At 38.4% G+C, this 17,615-nt stretch overlaps 1 protein-coding gene across 3 annotated transcripts in view; it reads right to left on the reverse strand.

Moving 5' to 3' along the window:
* GRM1 (glutamate metabotropic receptor 1) overlaps positions 1–17,615 on the reverse strand; it is a 176,562-nt gene that overhangs the window by 138,278 nt on the left and 20,669 nt on the right. For all 3 annotated transcript variants that reach the window (XM_057364008.1, XM_057364010.1, XM_057364009.1), the window contains exon 2: positions 3,128–3,377. In XM_057364008.1, the coding sequence (XP_057219991.1) occupies positions 3,128–3,377 (250 nt within the window). The remainder of the gene's footprint in view (positions 1–3,127; positions 3,378–17,615) is intronic.

The following is a 17,615-nucleotide window of genomic DNA, read 5'->3' on the forward strand; positions in this document are numbered from 1 at the left end:
ATGCTTATTAAGTAATATAAAACCAAGTGGCCGGCATTAACATGATTAGACACAGGAGGTTGAGCATCTTCCTATGTAATCTCTTCACATCAAAACTAATTTCTGCTAAAAGAGCTATCACCTGAAGTCCCATAAGAGTACAGTTAATTTTTTAGCATAATTTTTGCCTTTGCTTATTCCAGTTCTATTCTAATATTTATTTTTATACAAAGAGTCATGATCAAGTTTTGCCTTCTTTCCCTTTTATTATCAGTCCCTTTTAAGATTTGTCATCATGATTTTATAGTTTAATAAATTTTCTCACTGATTCTTGGCCACATTTYAACACTTATCGATTTCAGAATATCTGCCATTCTGCCTCAGGCAGGATTGTAACCTCTTCCATTGTACTGTCTTAATTAYAGCTTCCCTCTAGATTCAGAAAGAGGAATTCCCTTCCCTCTCACTAAAATAACAGACTCCCACTTCCAGCAGTAAAGGAGACTGAACTTCAGATTAAACAGAAATCAAATATACTTCCCAGCTCTCTTTCCGACAGCATGAATCTAGTTAAACTGAACTGTTCCTGTCTGCTTTGATAAATAGCAGCATGAGGATGCAGCAGGAAGAGAACTATTTAGCCAGGTGTTCCTTTGCAAAGGCTTCCTCTTTACAGTGAGTCAGAGCAGAGTATGGAGCTGATAAAATGTAACTGAAAACAAACCTGTGGGTAAACGAAAGGCTTTGTTTAGCTCATTATGGAAAAAAAAATAAAAAAAAAMCAAACTTGATTTCACATTCACTCCCACTTCCCTCAATTAAAAGAATGTTCTTAAAAGGCTCTTAGTTTTTTGCTTAGCTGGGTCTTCAATAGAAGAGACTAAATAGCACATCAAAGTAACGTTAATGTGTGCCTTGGTTCCTGTTTGTGTATAGATGACCAAATTCATAGCACTGCAGTTTCACTGCAACTTTCTTATTCACAAGTCTGCTAAATTTGCCAGTTTTTAAAATCACATAATTAGGACAATTCACAGAAAACTTATTTTCCTTTAGTTCTGCAAGCACATAAGAACATGCAAGCCCTGTAATACTTTTTATTTCAACCAGCTGTTGTGCACAATCCAGACTATGCAAAGCAATAACCAGCCTGTTTTTCAACTGATAGACCCTAAAAAGGAGTCTCCCATACTCAATTACCAGCATGAAAGAAGGATATGTGAAAATCTACCTGAAAAATATATAGCGATTTCCAAAGAAATTCCATTATTATCATTTAATAGGCAAACATTTCTGACAAAAACATCAGAATTACACTGTTTGACAAATTCAAAGACAAACTACTGAACTACATGGAYTTGCATTATGTTTGGTAAGGGCTTGAAGTCAAAATTTAGAGCTGAAATGTTCTGCTCATCCAAGGAGTAGGGGGTCAAGTGGTCTAATAGGAAACCAAGGTTTGTGGCTTTATGTAGGAGGTTTAATTTCTTTGGTTCTCTGTCTGACAGCACTAAGAACAAGCACCAAAATCAGCAAACAATGAGACACAGCTACAGAGACAACACACAAAGAAAGCACAACACTRCCTACAGCTGCAGGGCATTTACTAAAAGACCTGGGATGCTGTCACTGAGATGAATTTTATTCTGTTCAATTATTCCTATTCACTGAAAACCGATACTTAATACCTGTCACTCCTGAAGCCTTCCATGATTAATTTCAATTGATGCAAACAAAACGATGCATGTGAACCCCACATGCACAACGTAGAAGATACAATTTTCAATACAGCCTTACTCTTTGTTTCATTTTAGTGCTGATGACTCTCCAAACATGCTGTATCATACCTTCATAACTTTCTAGAGATACAACCTCAACTACAAATAGATTGCAAACAAAGACTGCAAAACAAAACTTGATGAGAGTGACTGATTGCTTTCAGACTATTCCTTAGGCCAGATTAACTGTATGACTTATAGAAATCATAACTGTGGATTTTGAGGAGCAATACCAGGAGAAGACAATGCCATAGCACAGAGAAAAAGGAGAGAATCCCAGTCACAATGACAGACACAAAGATTTTAGGGAAAGAATGAGACAAAAAACTCTGGTAAGATCAGAAGAAGCTAAGTGGGTGTGGAAACAGCTATCAAAGATCTTGTAGGAATTGATTTAAATATTCCTCAAGGAATGTTAGTATTATAAATATGAAAGAAACAGAGYAAATAGAAGGATTAAAGGACGTATTATCAATCTAACAAAGAAGACAGAAACTATCCATCCTCATCATTTGAGCTAAGTTCATTAAGACAAAAAAGACAGAAAAAGACATATCAAAAATCAAGGTGAAAATCAAAGAAGGCTCAAAGTAAGAATTATTACAAAAATGGTAATGTGGATAAGGTACATGATAGAACTAAAATGACCATATTTCAGTGAATACCTACAAAGAKAAACTGTAGTAGAACAAAGCAAGCATTCTCATTTTGATTAAAATGGCCTTTTTCTGTCTAACACACATCTGCACTGCTACTATGACAATATGAAAACACACATACATATTCATTTAGCCATCAGCAAGTCTGATGTTTTAAAAACAAAACCAGCCTGCATAATGTCAGTGCCCCATGTTTCAACAGCAAAGAACACAGTAAAGTGTACAACTGAGAATGTCAGGTTGTAATCATAAGACTGAAAAACAGTTCCAACTTGATAATTTGGGATTTCAAATTATGAGGAGCCATCTTTAGCTAAAGACATGAAATTTTGTCACCCATCACACTTCCAGATCACATTTTAAAACCAGAATTCTTCACTCCCTAGTTCAGGTCTTAAAATTTTTTCTATGACACATTCCTCTAGAAAGTGCAAAAGMACAAAAGCATTAATGTCATACATCCATAGACCCATATAAGAGTTAGAAATTAACATTTACTTCAGCAAAAGCTATCACCAATGATCAAGCTGGCATATGTCTTCATATCTCCTTTCTGAGACTCTGATCTATCATCCTGCCTCTTCTTTGCATTCCTTAGACGAGTAAATATGAAAATTACAGGTAGCCTAAGCTGCACAGTTCTGAAACACAAGGCCTGCCTACAGGACAAGAGGAAGAGGAAAGGCAGAGAAATCACTCTCAGAGMCTTACCTTCCAATTAACAGGAACTCCCCAAGCACTCCCAGGCGCCTCATGGCAATGAGGATCCCCCTCACCGTCATTCCCTCGCAGAAGCAAACCACCACTCTAGCCTTGGGTAACCTCTCTCGCAGCTTGCGGAGCAGGCGATCAAAGCTCTTTTCSCCAGCGTTGCTGTAGATCTTGTCAGAGTGAGCAATGCAGAGACCCTCTTGGGCAGCCAACTCTTTGAAGGCTTCCATTCCACTTTCCCCATAATTTCCTGGGGAAAAAAAAAATAGGTTATATCATGCATTTAATCAATTGGACCATGGTGGGAGAGTGACAGCTTCCCCCCAACCCCYAAAATCAAGAAGGATTTGCAGAAGGAACAGCAAAGGAGATCCATCCAAGTGAACATGCTCAGAGTTCAGCAGAGCAACAGGATATCCATGCATCAGTAGGTCTTAAGAGAACCRGTGAATGCAAGTTTCTTTAATTGACTTAACAATGGAGAGTAAAGGGGTTATTAAACAAGGGATGGACAGATAGAAAACAGAACAGATCGGCCAGTAAGAGTGAAGTTTTATTAACATTTATATAGCAAAACCCACAGTTAAGCTAGTTTAGGAAAACATTCATAGGAAAGAGAAAAATTATTTCATTCCAAAATGTCTGTATCACATGCAGTCCATGTTCACAAAAGTGAATGAAAATGAATGCAAATGTAAAACACACTGATCTGGTAACATTTTCAAAGTCAATTATACTAATTTAACTGAGCAGTGTACATGACAACTAAAACTAGGCTTGATGATGTCTCTCTTAGAATAGGAGACTTTCTATCTGAAAGAACTTCAGAAAAAACCCTTTCCAAGGCTGAAATATTTGAACTGTGTGGTCCAAACTATTTACAAAATACATAAACTATATAAAAAATGATTGTCAAATTCATTTCTGTTTATACATTTAGCAAGCCAAAACACGAACTGCCTTCTGCTATGGAGACAGGTTAAGCCTCAATATTTATTTTAATATTTTACGCCTGACATGAACACAGGCCTTATGATGAACATCCGCCATGCAAGAGGAACAGATGGATTTTAAAAAACATGTCTACTAACAGTAACAAGAAATGGCTCAAAAAGAGAATCATTAATTTGATGCTATCTATGTCCATAATGTTTCTTTGATTTAAGGAGGGAGTAAAATCAGATATGGTGATCACTTCTAGACCCAGACTTTTTCAAGCAAGGGGTGACTGAAACTTCTCTCTTCCCTGTTTCCAGCAACAGCTGGAAATAACAAAAAGAGGAAGGTTTCTGAATCAGCCTAAGTGTCTTTTAAAAAAATTAAAACTCCTCCTCAAAAGTATAGCCATCAAAAAGAAAATGCAGCAAGAGACAGTTCAGACATTCTGTATAAATCCAGTAGAAATAAGAGCGTTTTGTCAGAACCATGCAGCATTTGCCACAGATCAACACTACGTAGACACACCGTGACAGTCACTGTCATACTAAGTTGCAGACAATCCTGACAGGTCTAGTGTCAAACACAAAACTGAAGTTCCCCAGCCCTTTGCACTGAACTGCCCTAGTTTCTCATAAATTTGAAGTGCAGCAGAATGGCCTCTTTTCTAGCCTGTGWCTCAACATCACACTCAGCAATCAGGTCAATTCTGCTATTTTTCTGTGAGCCAGACATACTCCAGAGCTGCATTCCTGCATGGATGTGGGGAGAAGAAGAGAGAGGAAGATCTGTGCCTGGTGGAAACTCACCAGCAAGCAGTCCACCCCGCAAACTCAGCACTGCAGCCCCATCCCACAACCCTGTACTGTGGGTAAAYACTGTGGCCTTGTCCTATGCTGAGAATGGCACAGATGGAGGCATTTCTAGGTATTTATAGGCTATGACCTGCAGTCACTACGGGATTTATTCCAAAGCAATACAGTTTGAGCCATACGGCTTTGATGACTTGCCTCAGGTCTCAGATTGAGGCAGGATGACCTCAYCACTGACTTGCAATCAGCAAGCACATTATACTTAGGAAGGATATATTTCCCAATTTCATGTGGAACTTTGTTCAACACAGACTCCCTTGAAACCAGGATTGTTCTGAAAGTCTTACCTAAGAAGGGACAGGAGACTAAACTGAATCTTATTAGATATTTAGGCAATGCRTACTATAAAAAAATAGTAGATTTCTTATTCAAATTTTAAGGTAGGATTTCATTTTACATCAGACCAGCACTAATTCTACTGTACTTCAAGTTAATGATTTTAACAAATAAAAAATTAAATCCACTTGGAAAGATTTTCCTCAGTTTTAATTTTGATGAAGTAACAATTATCTCAAACACAGTCAGACTCGTACTAGCAGTACAACAGCTTACCAAAACATATGCTAAGAGAAAGACTGGTGTCTATAAATTCAGTAAGTGCGACAGAGAGTCTAGAAGGAAAAAAGCTAATTAAGATCAAGAACAACATGGACACAAGATGGAATAGGCACAAAACAAGGCAGAGAATCTGCAGCTGAAAATGAAAGATTTCCAATCCTTATATGAAAGCAGTATAACAGCTCTCCAATATCAGCACAAAGAAATCTGATTTGGACTGCAGTTTGCTCAGCTAACAAGAGCATTATGAAAAGTAGGTTTCTGCAGCAGTCAGAGACGAGACTTGGTGACCCAAGAGGTTCTCTTAAAATCTGTTTGCCACGCTCCCAGAGCGAGACAGCATGCTGCACATCTTTCCCCTTCAKGGAAAAAAGATCAAGGAGAAAAGGAATGTGTGACATATGTAACATACATCGTTCAATGCACTCAGCTACCAGGGTATGGACAATGTAAGGGCRTATATGGAATAGAAAACACCAATCAGTTCTGTGCAAAACCCAAGAACATAGCCATCTGTACAGCTTGGCGGGTACATYCATTTCAATCCACACACTGACAACAGCTGAGAGGCGAAACATGTAATGAAAGAAATCTCTGCCTGATTGTATTCAGTGAAGAGTTACATCAGGACCCCAGGCTAGGACCTTTTTTGTTCTGAAAAAGCCATTGAATAAAAGATCTAATCTTATCTGAAACTGCCTTTTGCTACCAGGATCAGCTGAGAAAGGCAAAGTAATTATTAKAGTGATTTTCTTTCTGACCTCTACCCAAAACTAGATGAGCCAGTAACATACTTTGAACCCCTCAATACTTTGCGATTTTTTAACTTTTTTCGAGGTCTGTTCAACTTGTACCCTATTCAAAAAAAGTTATTTTCCTCATATGCTTCAAGCAGAGTCTGTACAGCAGTATAAAGGTAAGTTCTAAACATATAATGGCTGCAACTTTACCAAGATGATTTTCACAACACTTTTCTCTCACTGCCAAAACAAATCTTTGCTTCATCACTGCAAAAATTCTACATAAGGCCATTTCTGAGAAGGATCCGCCTATCTAAAGATGCTGCTTAGAGTTACATACAGTGCTGAGAGTTATATACAGTTCTCACCCATTGCATTCCATGCATTAAATATCTTAACAAAAGCATTAAGATACTGTAGTAAAAATCAAAGATGTTATCTTGATCAAGAGATGACATACAAAAGAAGAAACTACCAAAAATTCAGCCTTATAAATTGCTCCTGTGAGCCAGTAAGTATTACATTTGTGCCACAGCTATATTGAAACTAGCACTATTTACTTTTATTAACACTTTAGTAGTGTGGGGAGCAGAACCCATGAGCTCCATCCAATAGGCTTATATTCTTTTTTTTTTTTAATTACAGCTGTTTGGTAAATTTGTCCCCATTCTCTTTACCAAGAGAACCATTTGATTTTCATTTATGAAATGGAGCAGAAACAGCTCTACAGTGAGGTGCTTATGAGAATCCTGGAGATTGCTTTCTTAAGGGATGCGTAGAATATCTGTGTGGGTCTTCCCAAGCCACATTAGTGTGTTGTGTTTTCAGGAAGCTCAAAAACAGAACAATTTGTCCCACCAAATCTCTATCTTTGAAAAAAATCAGCCATCAATTTATTCGTGTGATAACATAAGGAAATCTGAATCATTCATATTTGTGTTGAATAGATAATTTCCTTAAAATATAGTCTAATCACTGTTTAAAAAAATCAATTTTAAAGACCATAATACTGAAGAGAAAGACTGAGACTGATCTTTCTCACTCTTCTTTCACTACCAAGTACTCTTTTAAGACCCATTTAGGGAAACACCTACAGAACCAACAAAACCCACAGCAGAGAACTCTGCTCCAATGCATTTAAAATCACAAAGCTAGGGAGCAAGAATTAGTTCACATACCTGGGCTGTGAGTAATCTCTTCAGGTGAGGTCACCTACTGCTCACCATAAGGGGCTTATGTGTAGCATTTATTACTCTAAGCCACAGGAACCACAACCACCTGATCAAAAGTGAGCACACAAAAAACCCGTACACCCTGTCAGCACACTACAAAGGTAATGCACCAAATAAGATAACCACAAAATACAGTTTCTCTGCAGGATACTACAGAGGCAAGTCATATTGCAAAAAAGTTCCCCTTTTCTAACAACAAGTGAGAATATATTTTTTGTCCTCTTCTTTCCCCTCTCAACTTCATGATCTCTTTGTTCACCTCTCCCAAGCCTGTAAATATATTGCTGGGTGTATGAAGTCTGTTTCAGTGTTCAGTACTGATTCACTGCAAGACATCTCTTTTATTCAGCTAATTAACTTCTTTTTGGTGGAGAAAATAAGAACAAGAGGACTGCATGACATAACAGCAATGAATAACTGCTCAAAATCTTCACTACTGCAAAGGCAAATWATTTGGGAAGAGCAGAGCAAGGACATGATCTGATTATCAAGTAAGTTCCCGACATATTGCAATAAATAATTTGTAAAAACTAATGATAACATTAAATAAGACAGTAACTGCACAGTTATCAAATATAAGTTTGAAAAGACTAGAAAGTTTTGGATCTCTGAAAAAAAAAAAAAAAAAAAAAAAAAAAAAAAAAGGCAAAAGGAGCATCAGTTTCCTGTCTTATAATATGGTATTCTCCCCCATGCCACCAGAGCATCTTTGAATAGGGTCAGTAAATAAAGTTGAGTTCTGTAATTTTAATGTATTTCTTATGAGTTTAATAACTATATTAAATAATCACATGTACACTCTTAGCTCATTACAAACTAAAAATATTCAACCATCAGATTTAAACTAGTATATTAGTAACAAGTTGGGAACACATGGATAATCAGCTAATGTATCTAAAATGACAGTGAATGGAGTGGTCACTTTCTAAGCTGTAATAATTCAACCACTCAACACCTATTTGTCCATACTTTTGATTGGGAGAGTTAAAAATAAAATCCAAAGTCCATATTTACTCCCTAAATACAACAGACTGACAAAAAAAAAAAAAAAAAAAAAAAAAAAAAAAAAAAAAAAAAAAAAAAAAAAAAAAGTTGTAGAAATGGATCTGTCAAGGCATGTTATTTTGGTCTATCCCAAGTATAAATGCCATGTTCATAGAAAGCAGTCCTGCTGGCACACAGCTTCCAGGGCCATTGAATTGACACCATACAACCAGACTTCTTTGTCACTGGATAAAGGGCAAGGATCCAACACTTCCACATTTCCCCAGAATATCTTTATCAAGGCTATTGCACCAATGTCAGGAAGGGCTACATTTTACCACTTATCAGTTATTCAAAATAGGATTTGTTTGTTTTGGTTTTTTTCAGCAAACTCTCTGCACCTAATGTTGACTGCTATCTAAAGCCCTTTACCCCACAGCTTCTTTTCAGAGTTCAGATAAAAAATTAYGTATTATCTCAGCTCAGGTGTTTTCAAGGGACAGCTTCAAAGCAGAAGAGCCAGGCTATAAGATCACAAACCCTGAAGTACTGGCCACTTYACAATAAGCAAAATTCTGCAAGGACATGGGCTCCAGTTCTGTTACCAGTCAAGACAAAACAGCAGACAAAATATCCAAATTACAAACTTCACTAGACCTGCCTAAAATCAAAGCCAAACTACAAAGCTTAAAAGAAAAATTTCTACCACTTATTTAGTTCTAAGTGGTTTGTAGAGGAAGTAASAAACCAAAAACTGCTTTTAAAACAATGCTGAAGCAGCTATTTCAATTTCTCTAGGTACAGTGGCTTTAAAGAAGAGAGAAACAAGTCCTGCAAACATTGGCCCCTAAGGACAGTTTAACACAGGTTGAACATCACCACTAATCACGAGAGGTTTTCCTCTCCTGAAGACCAGCTGGATTGGTCACTGCTTCTGGTTGCTTAGACTGGGTCCAGCTACCCATCTTTTAGCTTTTAGCCTGCTACAACCTATAAGTATCAAAGACTTTACCACCACCACTTTGCCTTCCAGATCAACCCATACCTCTCTGCAAGTCAGCATTTCTCTTGCATTTTCCCTGTTTTTCTTTGACATTGTGAAAAGGACTTTGCATTGGATGGAGGCCTCACCATGCTCTAGCTATGGAAAAGAAAACTCCTTATTAGAAACTGAAACTACACTGTAAACACTCCATCTTTATWTAATCTTTGCAAAGTTTTCTGGATTCATGAGAGATTTCCAAGCAACTGCACTCTAGCCTTACACAGGCCAGAAGGACATGTTAAATGAATGAACTGAGTCATCTTTGGTACACTACAGATCTCAGCCATCTGTGCTTACAGCCTGTTTTCTTCAGGCCCTTCTAGAAATGCAGAAAGTGAGCTGTTAAGGCAAGACTAGTCTTTTTATCATTTTCTAATGTTAAGCAAAATTGAATACAAGGGGAAAAATAAAAAACCTGAAATGGTGAATTAGATGATTATTAAACAATACACTGTGCCCAACATAATTAGAGAAACGAAATTGCATTTCAAATAAGAAAACTCATATAATTTTACTAAATGCTAGTCATTAATTACAAAGTATGCACATTTTGCCAACAACTCACCATAGTGATGTGTTACCTCGGTAAAGACGACACAAAAAAAGGTAAAATTCTGCCACTTACTGAAGTGGTTGTATTTAGGCCTTCATCCTGAAAGCAGCAGGTGCAACATCTTGAACAACTAATTGATATTCTTTTCAGAAATACAGCCACAGAAGAAGTCAGTCTGAAGTAATGAGACTACTAATGCTAAATGAGACTTCCCTAATAAGACAAATGCCAAAATGTGGTATCATGCCATTTTTCCGCTAAATGTATTCAAAGCATACACTCATTGATTGATTATAATGTATCTAATGAGGAGTTTGAGAGGTTTATATTCTAATGAAACTATTTCAGCTCCAAACCTAGCTGACACATAGTACTTGTAGCAAATTTGCTTGCTGAACTTTCTGTTCATGACTTATCAGCAAGGAGCTTCCAGTTCTCTTCAGAAAGTATCAAAATGAATCTAGTAATGCCTAACATTAACTATTGGTTACTCGGTTCTCTCGGTTGGCATTGGTTGAAAGAAGTCTCACACATTTTTTATGTTTCTTGATGAGTCTGCTTCTTGRTGAGAGAGTAAACATTAGAATAAACCTTTAACTCCTATAACACTCTCTTTTTGGTTTAAGCTTGCTGCGAATATTACAGTTAGAAAAAACATTTACAAAAGTAGTAATAGCAAAGATACACAGAAGTGACATCAAAGTAGGAGAACAATATTCCTTTTTTTATTTTAGTATGAGCAGACTTTTCAAGAAGAAGGTAAGAAGTATATCCTCATGCTCATGCTTTGGCAGTTTTTCAGTTAGGCTAGTTCACRTTCAAGCATGAGATTTAAAACCTTGAGCAAACAAAAATTATGCATACAAGCAACSTACTATGAGGGTTTGAACATAATGGAATTAAAGAAAAATTTAGAAATATATTTCTACTGGTTATCTGGTTTCTGGACCTGAAGATATACTACAATCGTCTTCTAAGCTTTTCCTATAATTTTGAGAGTTAAAGATGGCTATTTTATTTTAATGACTCAAGATACTCACTGGTTATGTGTTTTCATGGGCTGGCACTTAAAAAGCCAAACATCATTAAATGCTCCATAAAGAGTCAGCAATACTATGACCACTTCCCAATAATCTGCACTATCAATGGCTTCAGAAGGTATCTGGAAATTATGTTAGAAGTRAGGCTACTTTTTGGGGAGTATTTCGTACTCATTTTCTTATGAGAAAAAATAGTGCTCYGACTTATTCCCACTGAAATGTGATTTCAGTGCCTAAACTATGAGGTATTTATTAACTTTTTAAAGAGACACATGAATTATTAATTTTTATTCTCTACTGACTGTTAACACACATCATCGAAAAAAAAGAATACAAAAAGCTGCTGAACTGAAGTGCAACCCCAGAGCTAACTGTTCATTATCTTTAAGGTAATTTTAGCTTATAGACACCTGTTAGACACATACATTCCATTTCTGTGAAGCACAGCTCTAGATGTGAATTATATCGAATATGGAACAATATGTCAGTAACAAATCTTAGTCTTTTGTCTAAAAAACTATACTAAAAAACTATTCCTATCTTTTCCATCATCAAGAGAAACTGTTCATCTAATTGGAATAAATCCTGCAGTTTTTTTCAAATCAAATGATAAACTTTTTGATGTATGCTTTATTAAATCCCTGAATACTACAAACTTATTATTCAGAAGAATATTATAATATTTTAGAAATAAATCTGGTTTAATTTAAACATGTTTAAGAAAAACAGTGCCTTGCTTAACATGTCCATTGAAGTATTTTATGAAAATTAATATAATTTCATAATATTATCTGAAATAAATTTGAAACAAAAACCAAATTCAAATCTGAAGTTTGAAAGGTTCTCTCAGTAATAAAGCTGAGGAGAGCTACTCATACCAGCATTTCCAATTGAGTTCATGACTGCAAGGATTAACACAGTATAAATGTTTGAGCTACACAATGTTAAATATCATGTCTRCTGCTGAATGGTGAAACATTTGAATTACCTTTTCCAAAAGGCTACTGTAGTATCTGCATATGAAAATGTGACTKAATGTTGAGAATCCAGGCAAAGCTGGTATGGGAAATTAATGCAAAAGCGGRATTATCACAAGTAAAGATCAAAATGGCAGTTTACATAGCCTCCACAGAGGTAGTATAAGAGAATGAACTCCAGGAGGGCAGGCTGGGAGCTAGAAAAAAATGGCTAAATGCAAGTAGGAGAAAGAAAAAAGCCTGAACATATGAGACAGCAAGATATTGCACACAGGTCTGCATCCATGCAGCTTTGTGAGGCTGCACCCCAGGGATGACACCTCGGACAGCCTGAGTCCTCCCACACCTGCGCCCATGTCCACATTCAGGAATGCTCCCAGGTCAGCTCCTGCATTCCTGGCCCTAAGCAGGGTGGCCTTAGGATCGGCAGGAGGCCCTTGTAGCATTCCTCATGCGGCTCTTAAAGTACCGTGCATCCTTGAGGAGACATGGGCAGTGCTGCTGCGCGGGCCTGTGAAATTGTGCATTAGAGGGAAAACAGAAGGAGCCTTTGCCAGGTTAAGAAATAGAAAAAATAGACCATTCAGATGGAGAAAGATGAAAATATTGGGATTTTTCTCCAAACATTGCAGACATTGAAGTTTTGCCTCCTCTACAGCTCTGTGGCTTACAGACAGCTCCTGAGGAATGGCTTCTGTTTACTCACAAGTTGTGCGGTCATCCAGAAGGTCCCAGCAACCTTCTGTTTCCTGCTCAAAACAATATGAACCCAAGCATGTCATTCCATCATGACTTCAGCTGCTCAGTCCTCAGATAAATGTTCCTGGAAAGATGCRCTGAGGGCGAGGAATGGCCCTCTGTCACAGGCCCACAAAATGGCCGCAGGCCCCTGCACGCACCAGGGAAGCCGGACACAGCYCTGCTTGCTCCCACTACCTTGTCTTTTCCCAAATTGCGCCTCTGCCTTCAGAATAACTGAGCACCACTAAAGAGGCCAAGGGAAAGGGCACTGGTGTCATGCTCTGGGCACAGGGCAGAACCGGCTGAGCAGCAATGCTGGCCCTGGCTGGCACCGCTGGCAGCGGTGCCGCCCGAGCTCCCAGGGCAGGCTGATGGCAGGGCAGGCTCTGCTGCCACACCGTGTCCCCATTACTGAGAGGGGAACCCAGGAGAAGGAGAGGGGGAGCACGGGTGACCACAGATGGTGGAGTGACAGGCGTGACATGGAGGGAGACAGGCCAAGGCTGTGCATACACTGAGCACGTCCGAAGGCAGCGATGACTGAGGGCAAGGCAGCCATGTAGTGCTGTGTTCGAGCTCTTCAGGAGCGCTGCATGAACCGCTGCCAAARCAGGCTCTGAGGCGACACTGTGCAGGACACATTTGGGTGGCCTCCTGGCCTCCACTTTGGCACTTCACTGACAGCGAAGAAGCAAAGATTATGGCCTTGACAGTGACCAAAGGGCAACATCGACATGGCTGGCTCTGATCACACAGCTCAGAGCCAGGAAAAATACATCTGCAGCTGTGCACATGTGATACTCTTGGCAAAAACATTATCGGGACTCCTCAGCCAGTCTGTGTGGTTGCTTCAGCACTGGGAAACAACATTGCCCACCCCGTGCCAGGAGTTTTGATGAAGGTATTCATCAAGGAGCAATTTTCAGCATGTTCAATGTTTCTGCCCTGAATGAATCAATCAATGATTGACATAGATGCCTCTTCATCTCATGACAGCATGTGTGGTAGGTCTGATCTGCTTTCATGTATACATGAAATATTTCATGTATTTCTCTCCAGAAAAAAAAMCAAACCTGTTTTTGACAAAGAGGAGTACAACAGTTCCATGGATGTACTTCTGCCACTAGAAGTGTCAGAAAGTCAATCCTTAAAGCTCTGATTGGGCACCATGGGGGTGTATAAGAGACTTAAAACTCATAATTGCCTTAAACACTATTAAGATCACGGAAGAGCTTTGGGCAAACTGTATTAAGAGGCTGCTACCATCAAGCTTGACCCTCTCACCATCACTGTCACCACAACCCCACTCCAAATATGCCTCCAAATATGGATTTTGGGAATTTGGACTGTGAATTAAATTACCTGATGGGAACTTGAGATAAAATAAAGGCAGCACTATTGTTCAATCATCTCAGGTCTAAGTAGAATTAAATAAGGCTGAAGGATAAAAATTTATCCACAAGAAAAGCCAAGCTGTGCTAAAAATCAGCGGTGGCTGGGTTTGGGGCAGGGAAGCCATAGTCTACAGACTCATTTGCTGAGGCCATGTTTGCATGCTCACCCCACCAGCTGAGGAGGAGTAGGAGAGTTTTTGTGTGTATGGGGGTGAAAATCCTGGTGCAGAGAGGYTGAACACCCATCAGCAGGGACTGCAAGCCAGATAAGCAGCAGACCCTGCAGAGAGTCCTCCCTCACACAAACTGACTCTGTTGTAAAACTCCCCCAACCCCTGGGAATGTCACGTTCACACAGAACACCCCCAAAGTGCCCCCCAGACTCATCCCAAAGGCTTCTACCTTTCACAAGTGTTGCAACAGATCCAGAGGGTGTGCAAAAGACMGTGTAAAACTCCTCAGCACAAGGGAGCTGCATGTTCCCACGAATACTTGAACGTACTTTAATCCATTGAACTCTGTGTTTTGTGGGATTCCCACCACCAGCAGAAGAGGACAAATGGGACAGTGCTAGATATCCAACGGTGGTGAACATCTTTCCACTTAATCTGCCTCTCTGTCMCTTTTTTTCTCCCTCTCCTACTTTCCTTCGCCTTTTCCTATCTCTTTCTCTCTCTATGATCCAAAAGCACAAGACACTGCAAATTCCATTTTGGCATTGTATAACCTCACATCAYTAACATGCCTCTGGTATGAAATAACATAATGTTCTGTGACAAGATGTAAGCAACAATGAGTGAGAAGATACTGAAGTTTTCAGATGCATAAAATGTTTTCAGGCCAAATATCATCAGCTTCTTGTATCTAATCCAGATATGAGTAAATTGGTGCTGATATCAAAACACATGTGAGACCAAAAAATAAACAGTTTTCCAGTTTCACTTACACTGGACACTATGATTTCTTTATTTGTACCTTTTGGGAGGGGTGGGTTTTTTTCCATTAAAAAATTCACTTTTACTTTTAATTAGTGTAATTACCATTAAGCTTTAGAAACACAAATTAGTATTAAGCAGAGGCATTAAGTTGGCTAAGTGTTAAAAGGAAAGAAACAAAAAAAACAGAGAGGSTCTTTATGACAGCAAGCTGATGAAAGGTTAATAAAACGCTAAATAGATGGAGAGGAGAAACTGGTCATCTTACAAAAAAAATCTGCRTTACAAAGAGCACTGCAAATGCGGTATATCACTAATGTTTCACACAAACTATTTCTCTCCCCAACAAAGAATTACTGCCATATAAAAGAAGACCTGTTAGTCTTTCATAGAAGCCTCACATAATCTCCTCTTCTCCATAATTATTGTTAGATTTCATGATGGTTAGTACAAAACCAAGATTTCATCAAAATAGCATAGAAAATCCTAACACTTACCCTGCTGTTGTAGAAAGAARATAATTATTCTTCTTAAGATGAAGCTAAGAGATATACAAGTCACATACTACTTTGAATGGCACTTATATGTCCCTTTTGATAATTGTAAATGCTTTCTTTCTTTTTCATGCAATTGAATAATTTGCTTTTATGGTTTGCATGCATTTGTCTTTTGAGAAGCTGATCATGATACAGTGATCTTACAGGACACCTTTAATTAAATGAGGTTTGCGTTACCTTATTTTGAAGAGCACTCTCCTGTTAGACTCTGCGGTCAAATTGGATTAAAAGAGTGATGTTTATGTATATATTTGTATACAGAAACAAACCCACAGCTCCCTGGAATAGGGAATTCCACGGCATCTGWGACTCTCTACTATATGAGAGCAGAGACTCAAGGACTTGGTAGATCCCACTTACATGGTGGGGATTCCACTAGACAGTGCAGAGCGCATTAAGCTGTTTCCTTACCAGAAGTATTTCTCTATTTCTGAAATGCTGGGTTATTTTTTACCATCCATATGTTCAAAAAATAGTGAACAGTGTTTTTGTTTAAAACGTGGTCTGAATGCAATTTTTTCTCTATCTCCTTTGAGACTGTTTGAGCCTCAGAAGATAATATTGAAATTAGCCACTGTTCATTTCCTTTGGTGCCATCAGGATCCAGCTCAAGACTTCCTGATTGAACAGATAAAACATCAACGGGGAAGGGAGAGAAAAAAGACTGGTAGTGATAAGTAAAGCCACACAAATTGCTGTCACCAATTTCAGCCTCTTTCCTTCGTGGATTCAGTTTACATCCCTCTAAGGTGCTTATCCAGAGGCAACAAGGAGGCAATAAACTCCATCATGTATGCAATATGCACCAATTCCATGAGAAATGCAAAGCAACTCATTCCAAGCTCTTGCTCTCCCATATGGACAGAGAGYGAAATGTGCCCACCACAGACTGTCCAGACTGACTATTTGGGTAATGCAATGGCCTCTCTCCTGCTGTCACTGCAGCCCTTTCCCAGGGCAGGGCTGAGGGGAGGCCRTGAATGTGTTTCCGATTGGTCTGGGAGGGTGAGAACAAACACAGAAGGTTTCTCTTGAAATATCAGCCTGATGACAGGAATTACTGGCACAGCCATGAGCAAGCTTTTTCCTGCAAAATCGCTGGCAACAATGAACCTCAAAGTTACAGACAGAATTTATATTAACTTAAACTGCATTTGTTAGACTTTTTAATAGTCCTCCCTCCTTCATAACAACAATTAGGTTTTGTATTTTATGCATACAAGATTTTGTGTCTAAGATTAGCTTGATCCTCAAAAATATATCTCAGATTGCTATGTTATTTCCAAATGAACTACAATCTTATCATATACATCTGTCCAGGTTATCATATCATCAGAAAAGCATGCAGTTATGCCTATTAGCATACTATGAGAAGGAGAAATGTTAGGCAGACCTCAGTTTTCAGCTTTGGTTACTTGACTATTTATAAGCTGTTGGGAAGCACGTTAAATAAGAGTGATGACAAAAACGTTTTGAGGATACAGATTTCATTGTTTGAATCTGGGGTTACATGCACATACAAGTGCAAAAACAGGGAGGTGGGATTTATATTTCTGACAATTTGTAAAATGTGGTTGCAACTTGATGCAGAGGAGGGCCAAGGGATGAAAGTTGTGTAAGTTTGGAGATTTTTATAAATATCAGCAACACTGGTCTTCTTATTTTTGTTTTTCTTGATTCCAACATTCCTCTAGATATTCCTTGAGTGCCTGTTGTCTGTACAAATGCCACGGGGCTGTATTTCCAGAATAAATACAGCAGTACAGCAGAGAYATGCTTAAAAGCACAAAGGCTTGACAAGGCCCACTCATAAGCTTTTGAGAACCTAAGAGATAAACCAGTTATCTTATGAGATTAATTAAAAGAACCCTCAGTGTACAGAGTGAAAAAAACTAAGAGCAATACAAAAAAAAAAAAAAAAAAA

This window comes from Malurus melanocephalus, unplaced genomic scaffold (assembly GCF_030028575.1).
Source record: "Malurus melanocephalus ecotype Western Australia unplaced genomic scaffold, MMel_1.1 scaffold_33, whole genome shotgun sequence".
NCBI classification, from domain to species: Eukaryota; Metazoa; Chordata; class Aves; order Passeriformes; family Maluridae; genus Malurus; species Malurus melanocephalus.